At 37.6% G+C, this 18774-nt stretch overlaps 1 protein-coding gene across 8 annotated transcripts in view; it reads left to right on the top strand.

Moving 5' to 3' along the window:
• Positions 1-18774, top strand: part of PDLIM5 (PDZ and LIM domain 5) — a 183881-nt gene that overhangs the window by 98963 nt on the left and 66144 nt on the right. For 4 of the 8 annotated variants that reach the window (XM_073340718.1, XM_073340717.1, XM_073340721.1 and 1 more), the window contains exons 5-8: positions 642-1084; positions 7619-7636; positions 7991-8163; positions 9134-9170. The exons of 1 other annotated variant lie outside the window; for it this stretch is intronic. In XM_073340718.1, coding sequence (XP_073196819.1) covers positions 642-1084; positions 7619-7636; positions 7991-8163; positions 9134-9170 — 671 coding nt within the window. Of the gene's footprint in view, positions 1-641; positions 1085-7618; positions 7637-7990; positions 8164-9133; positions 9171-9821; positions 11404-18774 lie in introns of those variants that run through there. 3 more of the 8 variants (XM_073340724.1, XM_073340725.1, XM_073340722.1) reach the window with 3 other exon arrangements.

Genomic DNA, 18774 nt, shown 5'->3' on the forward strand with positions numbered 1-18774 from the left:
CCAGCTGAGAGCTCAGGTGGGACAGATAGGATGGTCCCGCAGGCCACATTCTGTCTGTCCCCCCTGAGCTTCCCCACCCCTTAGCAACTGGTTCTAAACCAGCTTCAAAATTTAACAACCGGTTCCCGTGAACCGGTGCGAACTGGCTCCAGCTCATCACTGCCCCATATCCTTTGACAAAGCAGCAAATTGCTACATATGATATAAAATGTAATATTCTGTGTGTGTGTGGAATTTGGTTTGAGATGGAATTTGAATTTTAAAAAAACTTAAGGGGATTTATTAAGCAAACTTTCATACCATATATGAGTAATCTGGTGGCCTTTACATCTGAGTGAGTCTTTTGTTTAATCCTTAAACCTTATTGAGGCAAGGATATCTTGCATGAGATAAGAGTAGCTAATATCTAAGGTTTCTAGGTTTGTTGTGTATGTTAGGATCCTTCCCTCTCCAAAAATGCATGTGTCATGTATCCATATTTTGCCAATGCAGTACAAGTGAAGTTTTGCTACTGCAAAACATATCATCTGTCTTGGTTTGAAGCAAAGGGAATTCCCTTCTCTGTTTCCAATGAAAATGTCTATTCAGGATTTTGCATGTGGTTGGTGTGCTTTGTATGTTTTTGTTTTTATTTTATATAGGGAGAACCTAAAGAAGTAGTTAAACCTGTGCCTATTGCATCTGCTGTTGCACCCAAAGTCACTTCCACAGTGAACATGGCCTACAATAAGACACCAAGGCCATTTGGAGCTGTATCTTCCTCAAAAGTCACTTCCATTCCATCACCGTCATCTGCCTTCACCCCAGCCCATGCGACTGTTCCGTCATGTGCTTCCCCTCAAGCATTGGCCACTGTCACTCCTCCCCCATTCACTGCATCTGGACTGCATGTTAATGCCAAATCCAGTACTGACCAGCGTTCACCTGCACTGAATGCTGCTAAAGCTGCAGTTAATGTCCCATGGCAGCCTAACACATACAATACAACCCTGAACACGTATTCCAACGACAATGCCCAGGATGTGGCAGAGGGACAAAGAAGAGGATTCAGAGAGAGCCAGGTTGACAATAAACAGCAAAATGGGTAGGTGGCTTCAGGGCACTTTGTTTGCTATGAGGGACTTTTCTTCCAGACAATTTACTGGGCTGTGTTTAAGGGGACAAAACGCATCTTGGAAGAGTTGGGTTCTTTTCACAGAACATCTCTGTGAAAAAGATAAATGTGAATGGGCTGGCTTTAGGTATAAAGTGAGCTATTTAGAGGATCTTCTAAAAGCATCTTGTGTCTGCAGTATAATCTCTGTAATAGAGTTGAACCATATGAGATTTGTTGAAAAGGCAGTTGCAATCATTCATTTGATGCGTTTTGAACTTTATAGCAAGCTCAGTAGTATATTTTTCAGTCCCGGCATGGTAAAGAAAGCAGCAGGCACCCAAAAAAATGCGAGGCAGTTTGTCAAGAAGGGCCATCTAGAACTGGGGAAAACCAGAAATCGGATGCTAAGGAAGAATAAACTTGGCAATGGATGGCCACATAGTGCAAGTTACAGCATTTCATCCGGAGTTTGGGAAAGAAGGCAAAATCTAGAACTTGTTATATTTGCTACATACAGGAAATTAGAATGTTGGTATGGGGATAAGATCAAATTTGAACTGAATCTAGTTTTTCATTGGTTCTAATGCAACTTTCCTGGAAAGTTCAGTTATGCAGAAGTGTGTCCATCTAATTTAAAAAGCCAGCATTAAAATTCAAGTGTTTGAATATTTTTCGCAATTCAGAATTGTCAAAAAGGTAACCTCTAGACATTTTGAAAGTTCGAACACTCACTAATATGTCGGCTGAAATTTAACATTTTAAAGACACTATCGGGATAGTTTTGGGCATTGCTGATGCGCCACAAATCTTTAAATCAAGCACATAAAGCTACATTTTGAAGAAAAAATTGTTTTCATGTATTTTACTTAGTTTGCTTTCTTACAACCTTAACTTAATTTGTGAAGTTCAAGAAGTGTTTTGCATCATTACCAGAGACTTTTAAAGCTAGTTAATATAAGTATTACTCCACTTTTGTTCAGAGGTCATCAGAAGAGCAATAACAAAATGTGGTCCTAATGCAAATCTCTTCTGGTACATAATGAATTTGGTTCTGAACTTGAGTAGTAACATACAAAGAGAGAGTCATCTGTATCTGAACTAAAGTACAGCACTATGGTTTCAATTATTCCACTTTAAGAACAAATAATTGAGCTAATTACATATATATTCCTTTTTATATTTCAGAACAAATTTCTTCCACATGTTCATTCATGTAATGCAGGCCTTATGCATTTTATGTCACACTGTTGTCATGGCAATTTTAAGACTCTTTCAAACAGATGATGGCATTATTCCACACAGCTTTAAAAATGGGAAAAAGCAGGCAGTCCTGAAGACTCACTCCATACTAGGAGGCTCTGGTGAACCATCCATATACTTCCGGGAAGGGTACTTTTGGCAGAATAATACAGGGAGCGGGCTTTCAGCTACAGTAACTAGCACTGAAAAAAACACAGACTGATCTCAAAATCAGCTCTCTCGCAGGGAAGTAGTGCTGCAGGCCTAGAATTAGCACTTCAGCAGTCAAGATAGGATGGCTCCTTGAGCAGCATAAGTGCATAATAATAAATTCAGTGAAAAAAGAATACTATGTGAAGAAAATGTCAACTGATTAGTGAAGAAATTCCTGTCTTCCTGCCAATCTTAGCAGAAAATTCTAGTGTGGGAACTTGGAAAAGGTTTAGTGAGGTTGTGAAAGTATACTCTCTATTATAATAGAGGGCAACAGTACAGTATACTTGGACTACAACTTGATTAAGCACCACTGTAAAAATCTTAAAGCCTTAAAGTGAAAATGACAAAAGCATATACATCTGCATCTGTCTAGGTAACAGTACTTTCAGCTTGCTTAGTCACCATACTAATTAACAAGTAAAGTTCTTCCTTGCTTAACCCAGAATTGTTGGGTAATTGTTGAAATAACAGAAGGATGCAAGTTTGAAATAACGGGACCATCTGAAATGAAACCCCTTCTGATACACATGTTCAGTAGTTCTGTTTTTTTTATAATAAAAAAGGGTGTGGTGCATCTTGTAGATGTACACTATTGTCGGGCAAGTAGAAAGCTCTACACTTGTTGGACTTCGCTCTACTCAAAATATTTTTGTTTGAAATGTTGAGCAAACCCTTATTCGTATAAGAAGAATTTGTTTACACGTGAAAGAGGTGTAGTGGTGAAGAAACGCTGAGAGAAATTATGCTGTCATTTTTACGAATATATTTAGACGAGAGTAATTCAGTCTGTTTACAAAAGCCTGTATCACATCACGCTCTACGCGTAGCGAGCGAACTTGGGGATAACTGTCAGCAAGTGATAGTTTTTTGCTGTTGTAACTGAAGAGCAGAACATACTTACAGAAACGTTCTGCTCTCACTTAAACCCACGTAAATCAGGTGGTGTTCCACTGAAGTGAAGGGGGGGTGGGTCAATTTCTGGTTTTTACACAGGTGTAAATGAGAGCTGAATCTAGCCCATTGTGTTTAAATCAGAGTCAAGTTGTCCCATGGCTAAAAAGTCAGTTTCTTCTTAATTGAAAGCAGAGTTGGCTACGTGGAGTCTTGTGGGTATTTTCTCATTGTATAGTAGATTCAGATTTTTGAAACAATATATTATTCTGGGTGTGTATAAAAACAGAATATAGAACAGTGATTCTCAAACTTTTGTATTGATTCTGAAACTTTCACATAGCAGCCTCTGAGTGCGACCCCCTGTTACAAATTAAAAACACTTGTTTATATATTTAACACCATTATAAATGGTGGAGGCAAAGCACGGTTTGGGGTGGTGGCTGACAGCTCACGACCCCCCCATGTAATAACCTCACGACAGCCTGAAGGGTCTCAACCACCAGTTTCAGAATCCATGATATAGAATATTAAAATTGGGGCAAAGGGAGGAGGCAAGCAAGAGGAATGAGAAGCGTTCAGATTTTTAACTCTGGCACTCCAGTGTGGTTGGGTGAATTGATAGACCTACACATGAGGGACTGATTGCTTTCTCTGCCCTCTCCCCATCCCCGTCCCCAGCCATTTCAAGAGTATGTAAATCACTGCCTCCCTTCCAAACTATAGTTTAAAACTTGTCAGCTGTAGTTCATTGAGCCAACCTGGCAACACAACTGGCAGAGCTGTGCAAATTTTTTGGCCAAAAATATTTTTTCAGCAAAAAATCTTTACATCGACCAAAGTATTTTGCAAATGTATGTCTATTTCACCCAATTGTTGCAGTTTTAAATTTCAAGAAACCGAGAAATGTTTAATTTCTAGTTACCTTTTCATTTAAGAAATTTCCTTTCTTTTTTAAAAAGTTTTTCTTTAGAAAGCTCAAAATCAAAATAAGTCATTCAGTTTTGGGTCAAACAAAACATTTTACTCAACCAAAAATCTTTTTTTTTTTTTTTCAACTTTTTGATTAGCCAAACATTTCATGTTAGCTCAAACCAAAGCGAACCAATTAAATCAGTTACTCGCACAACTCTTAAATGTTTCAAGATCTGGAACTTCTCCAGAATACTAACTTCTTCTGGATGATGCTGATGAGTGATTTTATTATGTAGGCATTCAGAGACAGCCTTGAATAAAATCACTTAGCATCTCTCTATTTCCCTTTGTGGAAATATTGATGTGGTGTAATGATTCAAAATATGACATTTGGAAACCTGGTGAAAACCTTACTAAATATCAAAACTGCAGCCTTACCAAATAGTTTGCTTCCTGATTTGCTTTGCCTTCACTGTAGGATGGAGAAGAGAGGTCAATTTTCTGTTTCTTAGCCATGGCTTAAAGGGAGAGCTTTTTTGCTTCCTGTGGCTGTATGTAATTGTGCTTTTACCAAGACCTTCTTGCCAGCTCATGCATGAGAATGTGCCTGCTGCTTAAAACAGGAAAGACTGCTTCACGTTCTTACTCCGTTCCAAGTGGGTTGGGCTGAAACTTTCTCTTATAGGTTCCTGATAAATTTCAGCTTGACCCTAGATGATGCAAAGCTTTACCAGAACCTGAACTTGGAAGATTCTCCGAAGTATTGGGAAAGGAAATCATTGAGATAATGCTTTAAATACTCTCTTCCTTTGCAGGTAACAACAGTGACAAAGTTAGTATCAACAGCACTGGAGTTGCATTATGGTGGTTTATGTTGTTGAAATAACCAGCATGTATGATGATTGTGTGCAAAATTAATATTTTGTAAAGCAATTTAATCTTTTCAGATAACCACATTTTAATGGAGTAATTTGTTTTGGTGTACACTGAACATGGTGTGATTTTGCTTTTCATCATATTAAGTATTGCAGCATTTCTTTTGTCACAAATATCTGTGTGGTGTTCATGTGTGTACTGATTTTTTTTCGTGCTATTGCTGTATACCTCATGATATTGGTCATATAACTTGCTGCTGTAGTGGGGGTTAATTACATTTTAGAGAAGTGTTTGGCTTGGGGGTTGAAGGGCATCAGGCTGTTAAATCAGCATGATATATAGAATACATATAAGTAAATATAATGTATATATAAAATCTGTTGCTATTAGATTGCATGTGTTCAAATTAACTAATGATTTTATTCTGATTTTAAAAATGACATTTCTTCCTCCCCACTCACCTGCCTTCAAATAAATACAAAACGCTAGCCTGAGCTAATTGCTGCATTGCCTGTCTAGATGTCTTTTTCTTTGGCTCTGGCACCCTCTTGTGCCTCCCTGAGTAATTACCATAAAGATCCTCAAACTCTGAAAAAGGGAAGGAGTCTCATCTGTAGCAAAGAAAATGAGGGGGAAAACCAAGCAGAACATTTTTTCATGATTTAGCTTTTAACAAACAAGTAAGGCTACTTAGCTGCCTGTGTTCTTTATTAATGTGCATTTCATCAGCATGTATTTTATCTCTATTTCCATTTTGCAGTTAAATTCACACCTTTTCATATATAAGCTTTCATTTTCTATTTTAATTCTTTCCATTAACTTTCTCTTGTCACATCACTTCATTTGTCTGCATTTCTTACCTGTAATCCATCAACTGGAAATTCCATTGTCTCTTTTGTTACCATACCCCTCTCTCCTTCAGTAACCTTGATGAGGTGTAAGTACATCACTAATATAATTTCTTTCTTATTAAATGTTGTCTTCTATTAATGCCTTTCACATCATTCTGTACTTTGCTGCTGTAACTTAGCTGCTGACTAATGAATTTGTTTAATAGGCCTGGCTCTTATTTTTTTGAGAAGCTAGTAACAAATAGCCTTCTTATCCAATATTTTGCAGCTTTTTTTAATGTAAAACAAATTAAGAAGAACATTGATACAAACACAAGTGTTTTTTTCAACTTTTGCAGTTTTGCCGTGCCATATCTAAGGAGTTAATTTGACATTATACATCTCCTATACAGTATGTAAAAACAAAAATAAACTGTTACTATAAGCATCCATTTTAAAAGTATCAGTCCCCTTTGGTACTTTCCCAAAATGGTGAAACATCACCGTGTATTTGTCACAGTTCCTGAAAGAATAGTTTTAAAAACTCCATATCCCTGGGAGACTGATAGCTCAGGGATTGGTAATAGCCTATGGAACATTATGGGGGAAACTTTCAAAGTACAAGAGAGATAGTCACTGTAATTCCATTGACTTCTAATGGGAGTCAGGCACTTAACTGCCCTTTGTGCCTTTGAAAAACTCCATTTACACCTTTCGGATTCCCACTTCCAAGCCAGCCCTGATTGATAATGCAAGACATTACTATAACAGATGGCTGCTGGTTGATGTATGTAAAATAAATCATATCCCCAAAGAGTGCAATGCTCCGCTGTGTAGACAAACCCTTAATATACTTCCTATGGGACCGCAATTCACAGCTCAACAGCCACCACTACAATTGGCACCTTGGTTGGTAAATTCAGTTGGGAGGCATGGCATTTCTTATCTTTTCATCCTTGTGGCTGCAGCACTAAATGTTCCAGAGCAGAGCTGAGGTACACCTACCAGGCAGCGTGCTCTATCTCTGTGAACAAAGCGAGGAATTCATTCTCCAGGGCTGTTTAACCCATTACACTTCACCGGCATTACATATACTGCTTTTCAGAGATTGCCCAAAAAAAGGCCACATTTTGACTACTTTTTTCTTACCTGTCGATCTATATGGAATCCAAGAAATCATGGACATTGCACAGAACCAATTTTTTGTAGCAGGACATCAATGTCACTAGCAAAAAGAAAAGGAGGACTTGTGGCGCATTAGAGACTAACCAATTTATTTGAGCATAAGCTGTAGCTCACGAAAACTTATGCTCAAATAAATTGGTTAGTCTCTAAGGTGCCACAAGTACTCCTTTTCTTTTTGTGGAAACAGACTAACACGGCTGCTCCTCTGAAACGTCACTAGTAGTTGGCTTCATTGCACTTCATCGCTTGACATACCCATATCTGTCACTTCAGTTTTCTTACTTTTTTTTACTTATTTTTCTTTTCCTCTCTCCTTGCTGTTCACACTGGAACACTGTTTCTTCTGTTGTCTGATTCCTTCAATTATAAGGAAAAACCCACCTAAACGGTAAATATTTAAAAATGTATATAACATGGTATTAATGCTGAGTTGTGCTGTTTGATATCTTACGATAGTGACTGTAGAAAATATTTTAAATGTTTCCTAGTAAATCTGACTTAAATTACTTAAATTCATGGATTTGTTTTGCACTTGAATCTGCGTTTATATCTCTGAGCTCATGTCACTTTGTATGCAGTAGCGTTTACAAAAGCAGATCAGCACCCAAATGCAGAAGCTGTTCTTACAAACCTTGATAGTGCATGATGAAGTCTTCAATGCCATTGTGACAATGACAAAATTTAAGATTTCCTGATGAAATTTCACATTTTCCCCCCTTACAATTATTCTTTGTTGAAATAGTCCACCAAGGAAGCACATTGTGGATACCTATACAGAGTTTTACCACACACCCACTCATAGAGATGCCAGCAAAAAAAGATTGATTGAAGATACTGAAGACTGGCACCCAAGGACAGGAACTACCCAGTCACGTTCTTTTCGGATCCTTGCCCAAATCACCGGCACTGAACACAGTGAGTAATCGTTTGGTGTTGCAGCATTAGATAAGGTTAAGTAGTGGTAATGGACTTGCACGCTGTCCTGGTTGAACTTGCTCTACGGTGTTGGACCAATAACTAATAAAGTTCTCTAATCCAATTTGTAACATTTCTTCCCCTGGATCATCAAATCAGTCGTCAGTTCCCCTGTTTTTCGTGTGAACCCTCCACACAGCAAAAGAGAGAGGGGATTATGGGCAGGTGTAATGCCTTCAACTTTTTTTGATCCGACTAAATTCCAAGCTGACAGGGTCCCTTTAAAACAACTACCATATTCCCCCTAAATCAGCTTGCCAGAAAAATGTCCCTCCTGCCCTTCCTCCACCACCACCAAATGGAGAAATTTCCACTCAAAATCACACTGGTTTGTTTTACTGTTGAAAACAGGAGCTTCCAGCAGAACAGTACAGCATTTGCTTCTGCCTTAAAAGAGCAAAAGATACCAAATCTTAAAATCATAACATAACATGGAATAATAGGGCCATTGTAAGTTAAGTCATTCTAACGTGATTAGTGAACGTTATTCTTTCCCTGTAATTTCTGTATGTTTGGATTTATGTTACGAAGGGCCAGATTTGTAAAGATATTTAGATGCGTAAAGATGATGACAGGTACCGACAGGGGTTTCTGGAAGTGTGTAGGTGCTTACCTTTCATTGAAATCTCATGGGAGTAAGGCACTTTTGGAAATCCCGTTAGGCACCTGTCTGCAGCTTTAGACATCTGAATACCTTTACAAATCTGGCTCTGTGGTTTTACAGGTTGAGGTAAATGAAAAAATACTACCTTTTTAGAAAAATTATAAAATTGTTTTTCTTTGGCATGTACAAAATGCATGATAGTATGATGCAAAGATTTTATTGGCCCTGTTTTTGAGGAAGATCAACCTTATTTCAATTGTTTCAAAGTAACCATTTAGAAATATAAAAATTCTTATTTCATTGCAGTGAAAGAACCAGAAACTGAGACTACAAAGAAAACTAAGTAAGTTGATTTGTTTGTATTTTGAGTATTCAATATTTTGCATGGCTTGTTTTGAACTGATGTAATATTGCAGTTTGGTGCATTGGTGTAACGTTCTAGCAACTTTTACATGTTGTTCTGTGTTAAAATTGTGTGTTATAAATGAATCAGCATGTTAAATCAATATTTTGTGTGCTGTGATTGGCTTTTATTTAGGAGCTTAATACAAGACTGTGAAAATAAGGTTTATACAGGAGTTGGAACTTTTCAGTGAATGTAACAGTTGGTTCTCTGTCTGGTGGTAGCTTGTAAACAGATGAATGTAATGTTTTGTCTTGAATTTAGCCATGCATTTTTGGCTTGTAATAGGAGATCAGATTAACTTTTTCTAAGATTTGAACAGATAGCTGCTATTCTGTTGCTCTTGAAGAATTATGCTATTCAAAATTGTGCTGTTCAAAGTGGTGCTAAAGGCCCAGTCCAATACCTGATTCAGCGGGGGGTCTTTGTATTGACTTCATTTGGCATTGGATGAGGCCTTAAAAGACAGATGAGAAAATATGTAGGCCTGTAAATAGTGCATGGAGATGGCATGTTTTCAGTTCCTGTGAATTGAATTGTAAGGCAGATTTCTTTCCTTTCTTACGTTTCTTCTATCACTTCTTTCCACAGGGAAAAGATTCCCATCCAGATCTTTAGCCCAAAATATACAAAATTACGTGACTGGCACCATGACGTCTCAGCACGTGTCCTTAATGTCCAGTGAATTACCCAAGTTGCAAAAACAGAACACAAACCTTTTCTTCCTTTTCTCTTTTCCAAATGCTTTGCGCAAAAAAAAAAAAAAGTATTTTATTAGCTTTCTTATGAGAGAAACTCTAGCTTTTTCTATACTTTTCTAACCATTTCCTACTGATATGTGAAGAATGAGATGAGTGTGTTTTTGTGCTGATCAGTAGTTAACAAACATACACAAATCAACACAAAGTGACTCAGGTGACTGAGTCTTCAAGTGGGTAGAGGAGGTGGCTATTGAGGTTCTTTCTTGACAAGGAGGATTCATTTGTGTTGCTGAGTTTGAGTTCTTGTAGGTTGTTAGAAAGATGAGAAAAAGAGCAATATTCAGTGTTGCTTGAAAAAAGAAGCCTGTAAACACTGAAACTCTTGTACTTTCTAGGATAATTTTCTTTAAATTCAATAGAAGTTCAGCAGAAATATTTTAGAGTGGGTTGTAAATGTTTTTAAATGGTAGAGGGAGAAGTCAAATGGCTTCCCCGCCAAAAGGAGTTTTGCTGCTATTGCAAATCTTAGTGCAGTCCAGGTACTGAGCCTGTTAAACAGGTGTCCCATCCACACCATGGGAAAAATTATACAAAAAAGGAGTGAAATGTTGCTGTGCCCATGTAAGAGCTTCAGCATGCAACATCAAATGAGAATAAGATGAAGTCGTAGACAGTGATGATTATTTATTGTATGGTGAAACTCTTAGGGTTTTTTGTGTTTTATAGAAGCTTCGGTACCCTATGATGGTAACGCTTATTATCCTGTAATATAATGTATTATAGTAGAGACACTCGTTAACTTAAACTTTTTGAAGTTTGAAGAGTATTTTAATAAAAGCTGCTTTTAACTTGTTTTTTTCTGGTTTTTCTTTGAGGCCTTTTGACTCTGTACATAGACCTCTCATACAGAAGTGCTGTATCTCTAGTATTATAATCTAACTGAAATAAGAGACGAGACAATAAAACCAGATCGAGCTGTGCAAGAGCCATCAATATTTGTACAATGGGATTTTTCCCAAATCTCCTTTTAAAAATTGTCTATTACATCTTTTGGATTTGTAAGGGATCCTGTATCAAGCTATGAAGTGACTGATCTTTTTTGCTGTCCCAAATAGAAGTATGTGATGCAAGCCTAGAACACATTCGTTTAAACAAACTAATTGTAAGCTTTTAACACCTATTGAAGTACAGAAAGTCCAAACCTAAAAGGTTAATCTTGGAGGAAAATGAAGTACCATACTTATAAGTTATATAGCACTTTGTTTAAATTTTGAGTATATCAACTAGGGTTTTCTAAAAGTAGAGAACTGGGGGTTCTAGAAATAGAGCCCTTCCTTTGAACAAATTATTGCAGAGAGATTAAATCCTAAAAACATTCTAATATTCTGAAGTTTGCTTTTCCTCTTCAAAAGCATTACTTTACCATAATAAACATTCCTGCAGCTCAGCAAGGCTGTAGCTCACTGTGTTTGTCATCTTATCTTTAGGGAGAGTCAAACAGAAAATGGAGACCCCAGGTAACTGCTAAATTGTCTGAATGCTAACAGTCACTTGTGTGGAAACATAAGAGTGCACAATATAAGGAATCAAATTACCAATAAAACTGCAGAAGAATTCGCATCCAGCACATGGTAGAATTAAAACAGTTATGTCCACTCATGGTTTGCTTTGTTTTACATTAAAACCACATAATGACTTTCAGGGAAAATAATTCACTATCACAGTTTCACTGACGACAAAAATCTGTCAATTGGAAATGAACTGCCTTGGCAGTTCTATCAAATTATAATTTCTCTTCTGTTTCAAATACCTGTTTGTGTGTCACATTTTTACTAAAACTATGCACATTATTCAATGCACATACAGCACACTATGATTATTGATTTGAACTAGAACATGTATGTTCAGAAATATGAATTTTAAGCATTGTATTAAAGTTGTTTTGCCGGTTGAAATCATTTTTTATGTATGGTAGGGCGGGAATGTTATTACAGATTGTACGCAACACAGTAAAAAATAAGTGTGATAAGATGACTTCTTATGGCCCCTTTTGTAATGCATTCTTTAGGAGTAAAGTCAAACAATATCTTCAAAGTATGTATTTTTTTGAAACATTCATATAAAATGAGAATATTTTCCTGTTGATATTTTATTTGCCATTTTATCTATCTTGCTAGCATTTAGCTCTTAATAGAAGGAGTTGTTTCAATAAGAAATGGAAAAAATGATTTTGCAATCATCTAAAACATAGATTTGTTTAGCATGAGTGAAAATAAATATACAAAGCCCACGAGTCTTAAAAATATCCTTGTGGTGTGTCCAGTGATAAGTATATTCAGATTCAAGAAGAGTTCCCCAAAGCATAAAAATTTCCCAGAAAACTAGATTTACAAATCACTGGCCACCTGGAAATATGTTATGGCATGCCACTGTATAAATATTTGGATGACACTTCATTAAAGCAAGTTACTTTAGCAAAAATGTATTCAGGGCTGTGAAACAAATTTCTAGATCAGCAAAAATCCTGCATATTTTTTTCAAAATTAGAACCATATGGTATGGCCCTCTGGTGGCTGTTCTTATATTAATAGTTTTAATTTCTATTCTCAATTTTTTTTGAAAAAAAAAGGGAAATACAGGAACAAAAAATTAAAAGTACTGATTTTTACCTTTGTTAGCTTAGAAAATTTAAAGGGTTGAATGGTGTATTTCATCTCCTAACTTTTTCAGACTTTCTAAATTAGAATTACAACTATGCAAACTACCTATCAATCTCTTTAAAAGACTTCTAATGTTTTTCTTAAAACCATCTGTTGTTTTCCTTCCTGCCTCCATTTAGTCTGTTCCACCTTCACTAGCCAGCAAAGTCTCTCACTCCTATTTTCCACATTCTCCCACTATCCTCTGTTCAAAAGCGTTTCCATAGTTAGTCAACAATAGGAACAAGGGAGCCAGGAGAGCTCATCTTAATTTAAAGTAAGCACCTTAATTTCTCAGTGGGTGAACAGGTTAGTCAGCCTGTGTACTGTCCCTGTGATCAGTTTGATCTCCATTGATCTTGAGTAGCAAAAGTCCACAGTCTACTCATTTAAATGCTCTGTAGCAATGTTTTCAGTGTATTTACTCTTCTCTTTATCCTCATTGTGCGGCTATACCAGAAAAAGGAAAGGAGACACTAGATAGGCCGCAACTTTATTACTAAATGTCTGGGAATGCCTAGTCGGTAAAACTGTATAGCGCAGGTAGTTGTATAAAAAGAAAAGGAGTACTTGTGGCACCTTAGAGACTAACAAATTTATTAGAGCATTATTTTCTTTTTATGGATACAGACTAACACGGCTGCTGCTCTGAAACCAGTAGTTCCATAGTCCTTTACATATACCCAGAGGTTTGCTGGCAGCCACCCTGCTGCTGGGGCCTCGCCACACACATCCCATCTCAGATTAAGCTTAAGGGCGGGGGGAGGGGGGGACTTGACTCCCTGCCGTAACAGTCATAGGAGCCCCTAACCACCCCTGTTTCCACTCCTATAAAGAATACCTCATTAAATCCTTTCCCAATCCATTTTACGTGATCACCATATCTGTTCCCTATGCAGTACCTTCACTGGGAATCCGCCCCACGCTTATATAATGAGTTGCAACACCATAGTCTAACCCCCTTTATTTCTTCTCTTCCCCACCCCCACCCCCTGCAAGCCTCCAGTTTGCCTTGGGAAAGGTGAAAAAAGCTACTTCACATTGGCCAATCTGGAGGTGAGGGGGAAAATTCCTCACCAGCCACTCCCACCCCAATTTCAACAGGTGGAGTGTTCAGCCTTGTCCAGGTGGAAAAGGGGCCGCCACTGTACAGGTGTGGACATAAATAGTCTGCTTCTCTTCAAGTCACCTGAGGGGTCGGGTGAGAATGGGTCAGCATCCCCATGCTGTATGGGTATGGAGCTGCCTCCATGCAGCAAGTAACTCTCTGGCTTTCTAGTCTTTAAAGTAACAACACCTTCTCCGACAAACCAATGGCCCTGACCTCTGAGGTCATTCTCTCATCAAATGTATCTGAAGATATTTTGCTCACAGACTTGACTGGCATGATACATGTTCCATGCCCAAATGTCTCTTCCCTCCGGTCACACTTACGACGTCATACTTTCATCATTTCTTAATTTAAAAAAAATTGAAATCAGTAAAAACTGTTGGGAGAAACATTAGACTGCTTTTATTTTAAAATGTGAATAATGTACCTTAATGCCCACTTTGATTCCAAGTGTACATTTAACCTTCAAAAAGACAGATGAGTTTCCAGTCGGAGGTCCCTATGATGATCTGGATTTAGCTCACTGCTTGATTCAAATCAGGCCTCAGAATGCATTTTGTTCCTGTGATATGGGAAAATACTTAGTGTCCTGATTTTTTTTCTTTAATATAAGAACTGACTGCAACTATTGTGGAGGTAGGCCAAACTTAACAAGCCTGGGCAAAGGGGATGTAATCAAAGAAGGGTGAAGAATTTCAAGAGCTGTGAATAAACTTCAGATAAATGTCCAAGCTTTTAAAACTTTCTCGAAAGCCAACTTCCAAATATTTTGATTTTCATCCATCCCTGTATGTAGCTAGGTAGATAAAAATGCATTTTCTATTGGAGAGAGTAACAGTGATCATGGAAAGGTCTACCTAAAGTAGAATACACAAATAACACTTAAATATTTCCATGGAAGCATTCAATGATTTTGTTGGGTTACAACTTGTCATTTAGTAATAAAGTAATTTTCCCATTTTCAAGTCTATTCTGGATGTCTTGATGCTGAGGAACATAATTTTGGACACAAATGAAATACTGAGTGAACCCTGGTGAATGTTTTTTGCTGTTGTTTTTATAAATGTAATATATTCAGATCATCAATCACTCCTTGTACTAATGGTTTTTTGGTCAATTTGCTTGAAATTTAAACTTAAAACAGATCTTTATTATCATGCTACTCCCAAATCCATGAAATATTTTGAGTTGGTCACTGTTAGATTTGTTACTAATATTGAGCAGGTTTGTGTAGAGATTTTCTGGATTTTTAGATTAGCAAATCTCTCTATCCATAGTGAAATAGTGATCCCACTTTTGGTCAATTCTAAATTTTCATATATGTATTCCAACACCATCCATGTGATTTTTTTTTTATCATTATCTGTAAAGCGTGTCTGTAGATCTACCAAATGGAATAGAAGCCCAGAATTCCTCTTTAGATCTAAATAAACATTCAGTAGCTACTCAGACCATTGAGATGACGCCTGCACCAGAACCTCCGTCAACACCATTACCAGCTATGAGGTCTGCTTCTCTGTCAGTGCTAAGTCAGTGAAATACACTGATATCACTTAAGACTGGAAACTTGTTAAGATATTTAAATCTGCATGATACTAAAAATAGAGTACATTCTCACATAGGTAGCTTTACTTGCTCAAAGTTTGTGGAAGACAAATGTGTTGTATGTTAACATGCTCACCTTGTAACTCCTACTTGACTGTTTGTCACAAAATGACATTGCAGTTAGAAATGTCATGTGCATTTCTCTTCAGACAAAAGACCTGTGTTGCATTAAATGTCACATTTGCAGTTACTTCAGTCATGTCTGGGCAGGAGGCATAATATGGAGAAAATGTTAAAAATTATACTTCAAGGTACAACCCCACGCTGCTCAATTCCTGTAGCACCCAAAGTAAATGGCAGAGTGGTGGCATAAAGCAAACGACTTCTTCTAGTTTTCTAGAACGAAGAAATCACAATGAAAGGGTATAAAACGCTTATATGAAGCCCAAATTAGAACTTCTGAGACTCTCATTTTTAGTATTTACTGTAAGTTTTTTTTTTTCCCCCCATCAGGCTATGCAGAGTGGTATTAAATGTGTATGTCTCATCTCTGTAAATATAATAATGGGCCATCTGCTGATTTTACAAGCATCAGTACACGTTTCTGTCTTCACCAAAGTCAAGAAAAGTCACACAAAAATTGTGCCTCATCTCAGCTCTGACTTTCACTTTAACCCTGATTCCCATTCAAGCTATTGATATTTTTGTTCACGTTTTAACATATCTTTATTATGCCACTTAAATGTAGATTAAACATCTTTTTTGTGTTGATTTTGATTTTGTTACCTTGAATGACATGCAAACTGTTCATCAGACCAGAATCTACGTCAGACAGTTTGCCGTTAGCCAAGTCTTCACCTGTCACTGTTCCCTCTCCCAGACTTCCTGATCATGTCTCAAGTTCACCCCATGGGAGGTAAATGATTCTCCGGTGGTACTCTTCCTAATTATAACAGGAAAATCTATACTAGCCATGTTTCTCTGTCACTCATTTAAATTGGACATCACCAGTTTTCTGAGCATGGTAGGAGGAGGGGAAAGAAGAGCAGAAAAAAATCGATCAGGCCCATGAACACTTCACCGGTACTAGCTGGATATAAGAAATAACATACTATGTAGTAAAACAATTCAGAAAGATCTACTTTGTCAGTGAGTGACCCTTCCCATGACCTGCTATAATTGATAACAATTAAGTGTTAATGTATAAGTTGAGAGTTAATTCAAATGTATTTCCCACTGAGGCAAAACTATATTAAATATATTGAAAAAATATGGTGTGCTCTTTAAGGCATGTTCTGCTATGTGATGAAATGAGAGATGGCAAACTTCCAGTCACTGACCTTGGATACCTTAATTGGCATTATTTAGACCATGTTTTCTTGGCAGACTGTAGACTCTCTTTGGAGGTCATCTTTGGGTTTAGAAAGAGAAAATAAAATTTTGAAAAATGTTGTTCCTTAAAGATAAGTTATATAAGTTACACTGATGTATTGAATTTCATAAGCTAATAGTGTGGGTGTGTGGCTCTGTGTCTAATAAACACCAGTTATCTGGAAGAGAAAACAAACACCAAACAAGGCCTATCATTTTTAGTACATTATCCTAAATTTATTCAATTGAATTATTTTTGTTATCTGTATGGTATGGACAGATTGATGCAAAAGATAATCAAAAGGATAAAAATGGACCCTTTTCTTGGACAATTCCACAGTTCACATAGCCTTAAGTATAACTACTCTTGACCCATAGCCTCTATACAATTTGGATTACGCTGTTGTAAGCGGTAGGGAATTAATTATGGCAGGCTCTTGCTTTTGGAGCCTGATTATTCTCATGGTCTTCTTCCAAAGCCTAAACTTTAAGTCATCAAGTATGACCTCATACAGGCCTTTGAGCTTTAGATTTCAACAGGGAATGTGGTCTCTGTTCTTCAGCTTTGTTATTTTGAAAGACGTGGCTTTTGTCGGTTGGCTGGTTGTTACAATGTGCCTGGGAGTTGATGGTTATGTTTACCTCTAAAACAAACTAATATGAAATATTTTTGGATGACTCTTATAAGACTTACTTTTGAATTGTAATAACTTCTGTCTTAGGAAGCTCATCTCATGGAATCTGTTGGTATCTCAATAACACAGCAGATTTCACCTCCCTTAGTTTAAAAAAACAAAAAAACAAACACCCTCCCCCCCCTGCCCCCCCTCCCCGGCAACACTCCATTAACTGACTTGCTGATTCCATCCTTTTCACAATCTTTTTACAAGGGTTAGCAGCCATAAAACATGTTTTTTATTACTTGTGCTTCTGTTTCTAATATGTCCATTTAACTGCTGTTCCTGTACCATATGCACCATGCTGTTGTAGTAAAATGTTTTACTGAAATCGGTGGTTTTGTTGTTTGTTCATTGCGTAACCTGGGCAAGTCACTTAAGTTATCTGCTTCAGGTTAGCCACATGTAAAATAGGTGTAACACCTATGCATGGGACTTATTGGTTCATTAAGTGCTTTTGTGTTCTTGAGTGAAAGAGTACATTATGGTCATTGTTGTGGGAATTATGCTCAGGTTTTTTTTAATTCTGCTGTGTTCTTGCCATAATATTGGCTCTGCGTTAAAATATGAAGGATACTGAGTGCAAACATCCTGAGATTCCTCCACACCCTCTTTGGCATGACCACTTTTCTGACATGAATGGAAATTTAGTCTTCTCCCAAGTGTATAGGCTGCAGTTAGATCACTCACTAGTAGCTGGCCAGTGTCCTAATGGTGGAAGCAGACGTTGTAGGTGCTGTATGATTAAGATGTGTACTTTGATCTGTTTTGTTACCCGTTTCCTTCTTTTGGAGAGGAAGGAATATCCAGTGGCTAGGACACTAGCGTAGGAGTTGGGAGACGGAGGGTCAATTTCCTGTTCTGCCACAGACTTCCTCTGTGACCTTGGGTGAGTTACTTAGTCTCTCTGGGTACATTTACACTTGAATAAAAAGCCCATGGCATAGCCATGGCTGGCCCAGGTCAGCTGACTTGGGTTTGCGGGGCTAAAAATGGCTGTGTAGACCTGTGTCGGGTCCCAGAACCCAGGCTTCAGCCCAAGCCCAAATGTCCACACAGCCATTTTTAAAGCCCCACCTGAGCCAGCTGACTCAGGCCAGCAATAGGTATTTAAATGCAGCGTAAACATACCCACAGTGCCTCTGTTCCTCATCTGTTAAAATGGGGGTCATTGCACCTGTCTGTCTCACGGGGTGCTATGACGATATTTAAAAGATAGTGACGCTCTGAAACTTAACTGACACAAAGCACTATATAAGCACTATTTTTATTTTGAAATAAATACAGTGTACCATTCTGTATTAATACCTGGATCCAAGTATAGAACGACCATTGTCAAACATTCTATGTGAGCAGCATTTTTGTGGTTTTTGTGTTTTTTGTGGCAGCCATTGTTTAAAGAAATAGGTTCTGTGTGATCTCTGTTGTGACTCAAGACTC

The sequence above is a fragment of the Lepidochelys kempii genome, chromosome 4 (genome assembly GCF_965140265.1).
Source record: "Lepidochelys kempii isolate rLepKem1 chromosome 4, rLepKem1.hap2, whole genome shotgun sequence".
NCBI lineage: Eukaryota > Metazoa > Chordata > Testudines > Cheloniidae > Lepidochelys > Lepidochelys kempii.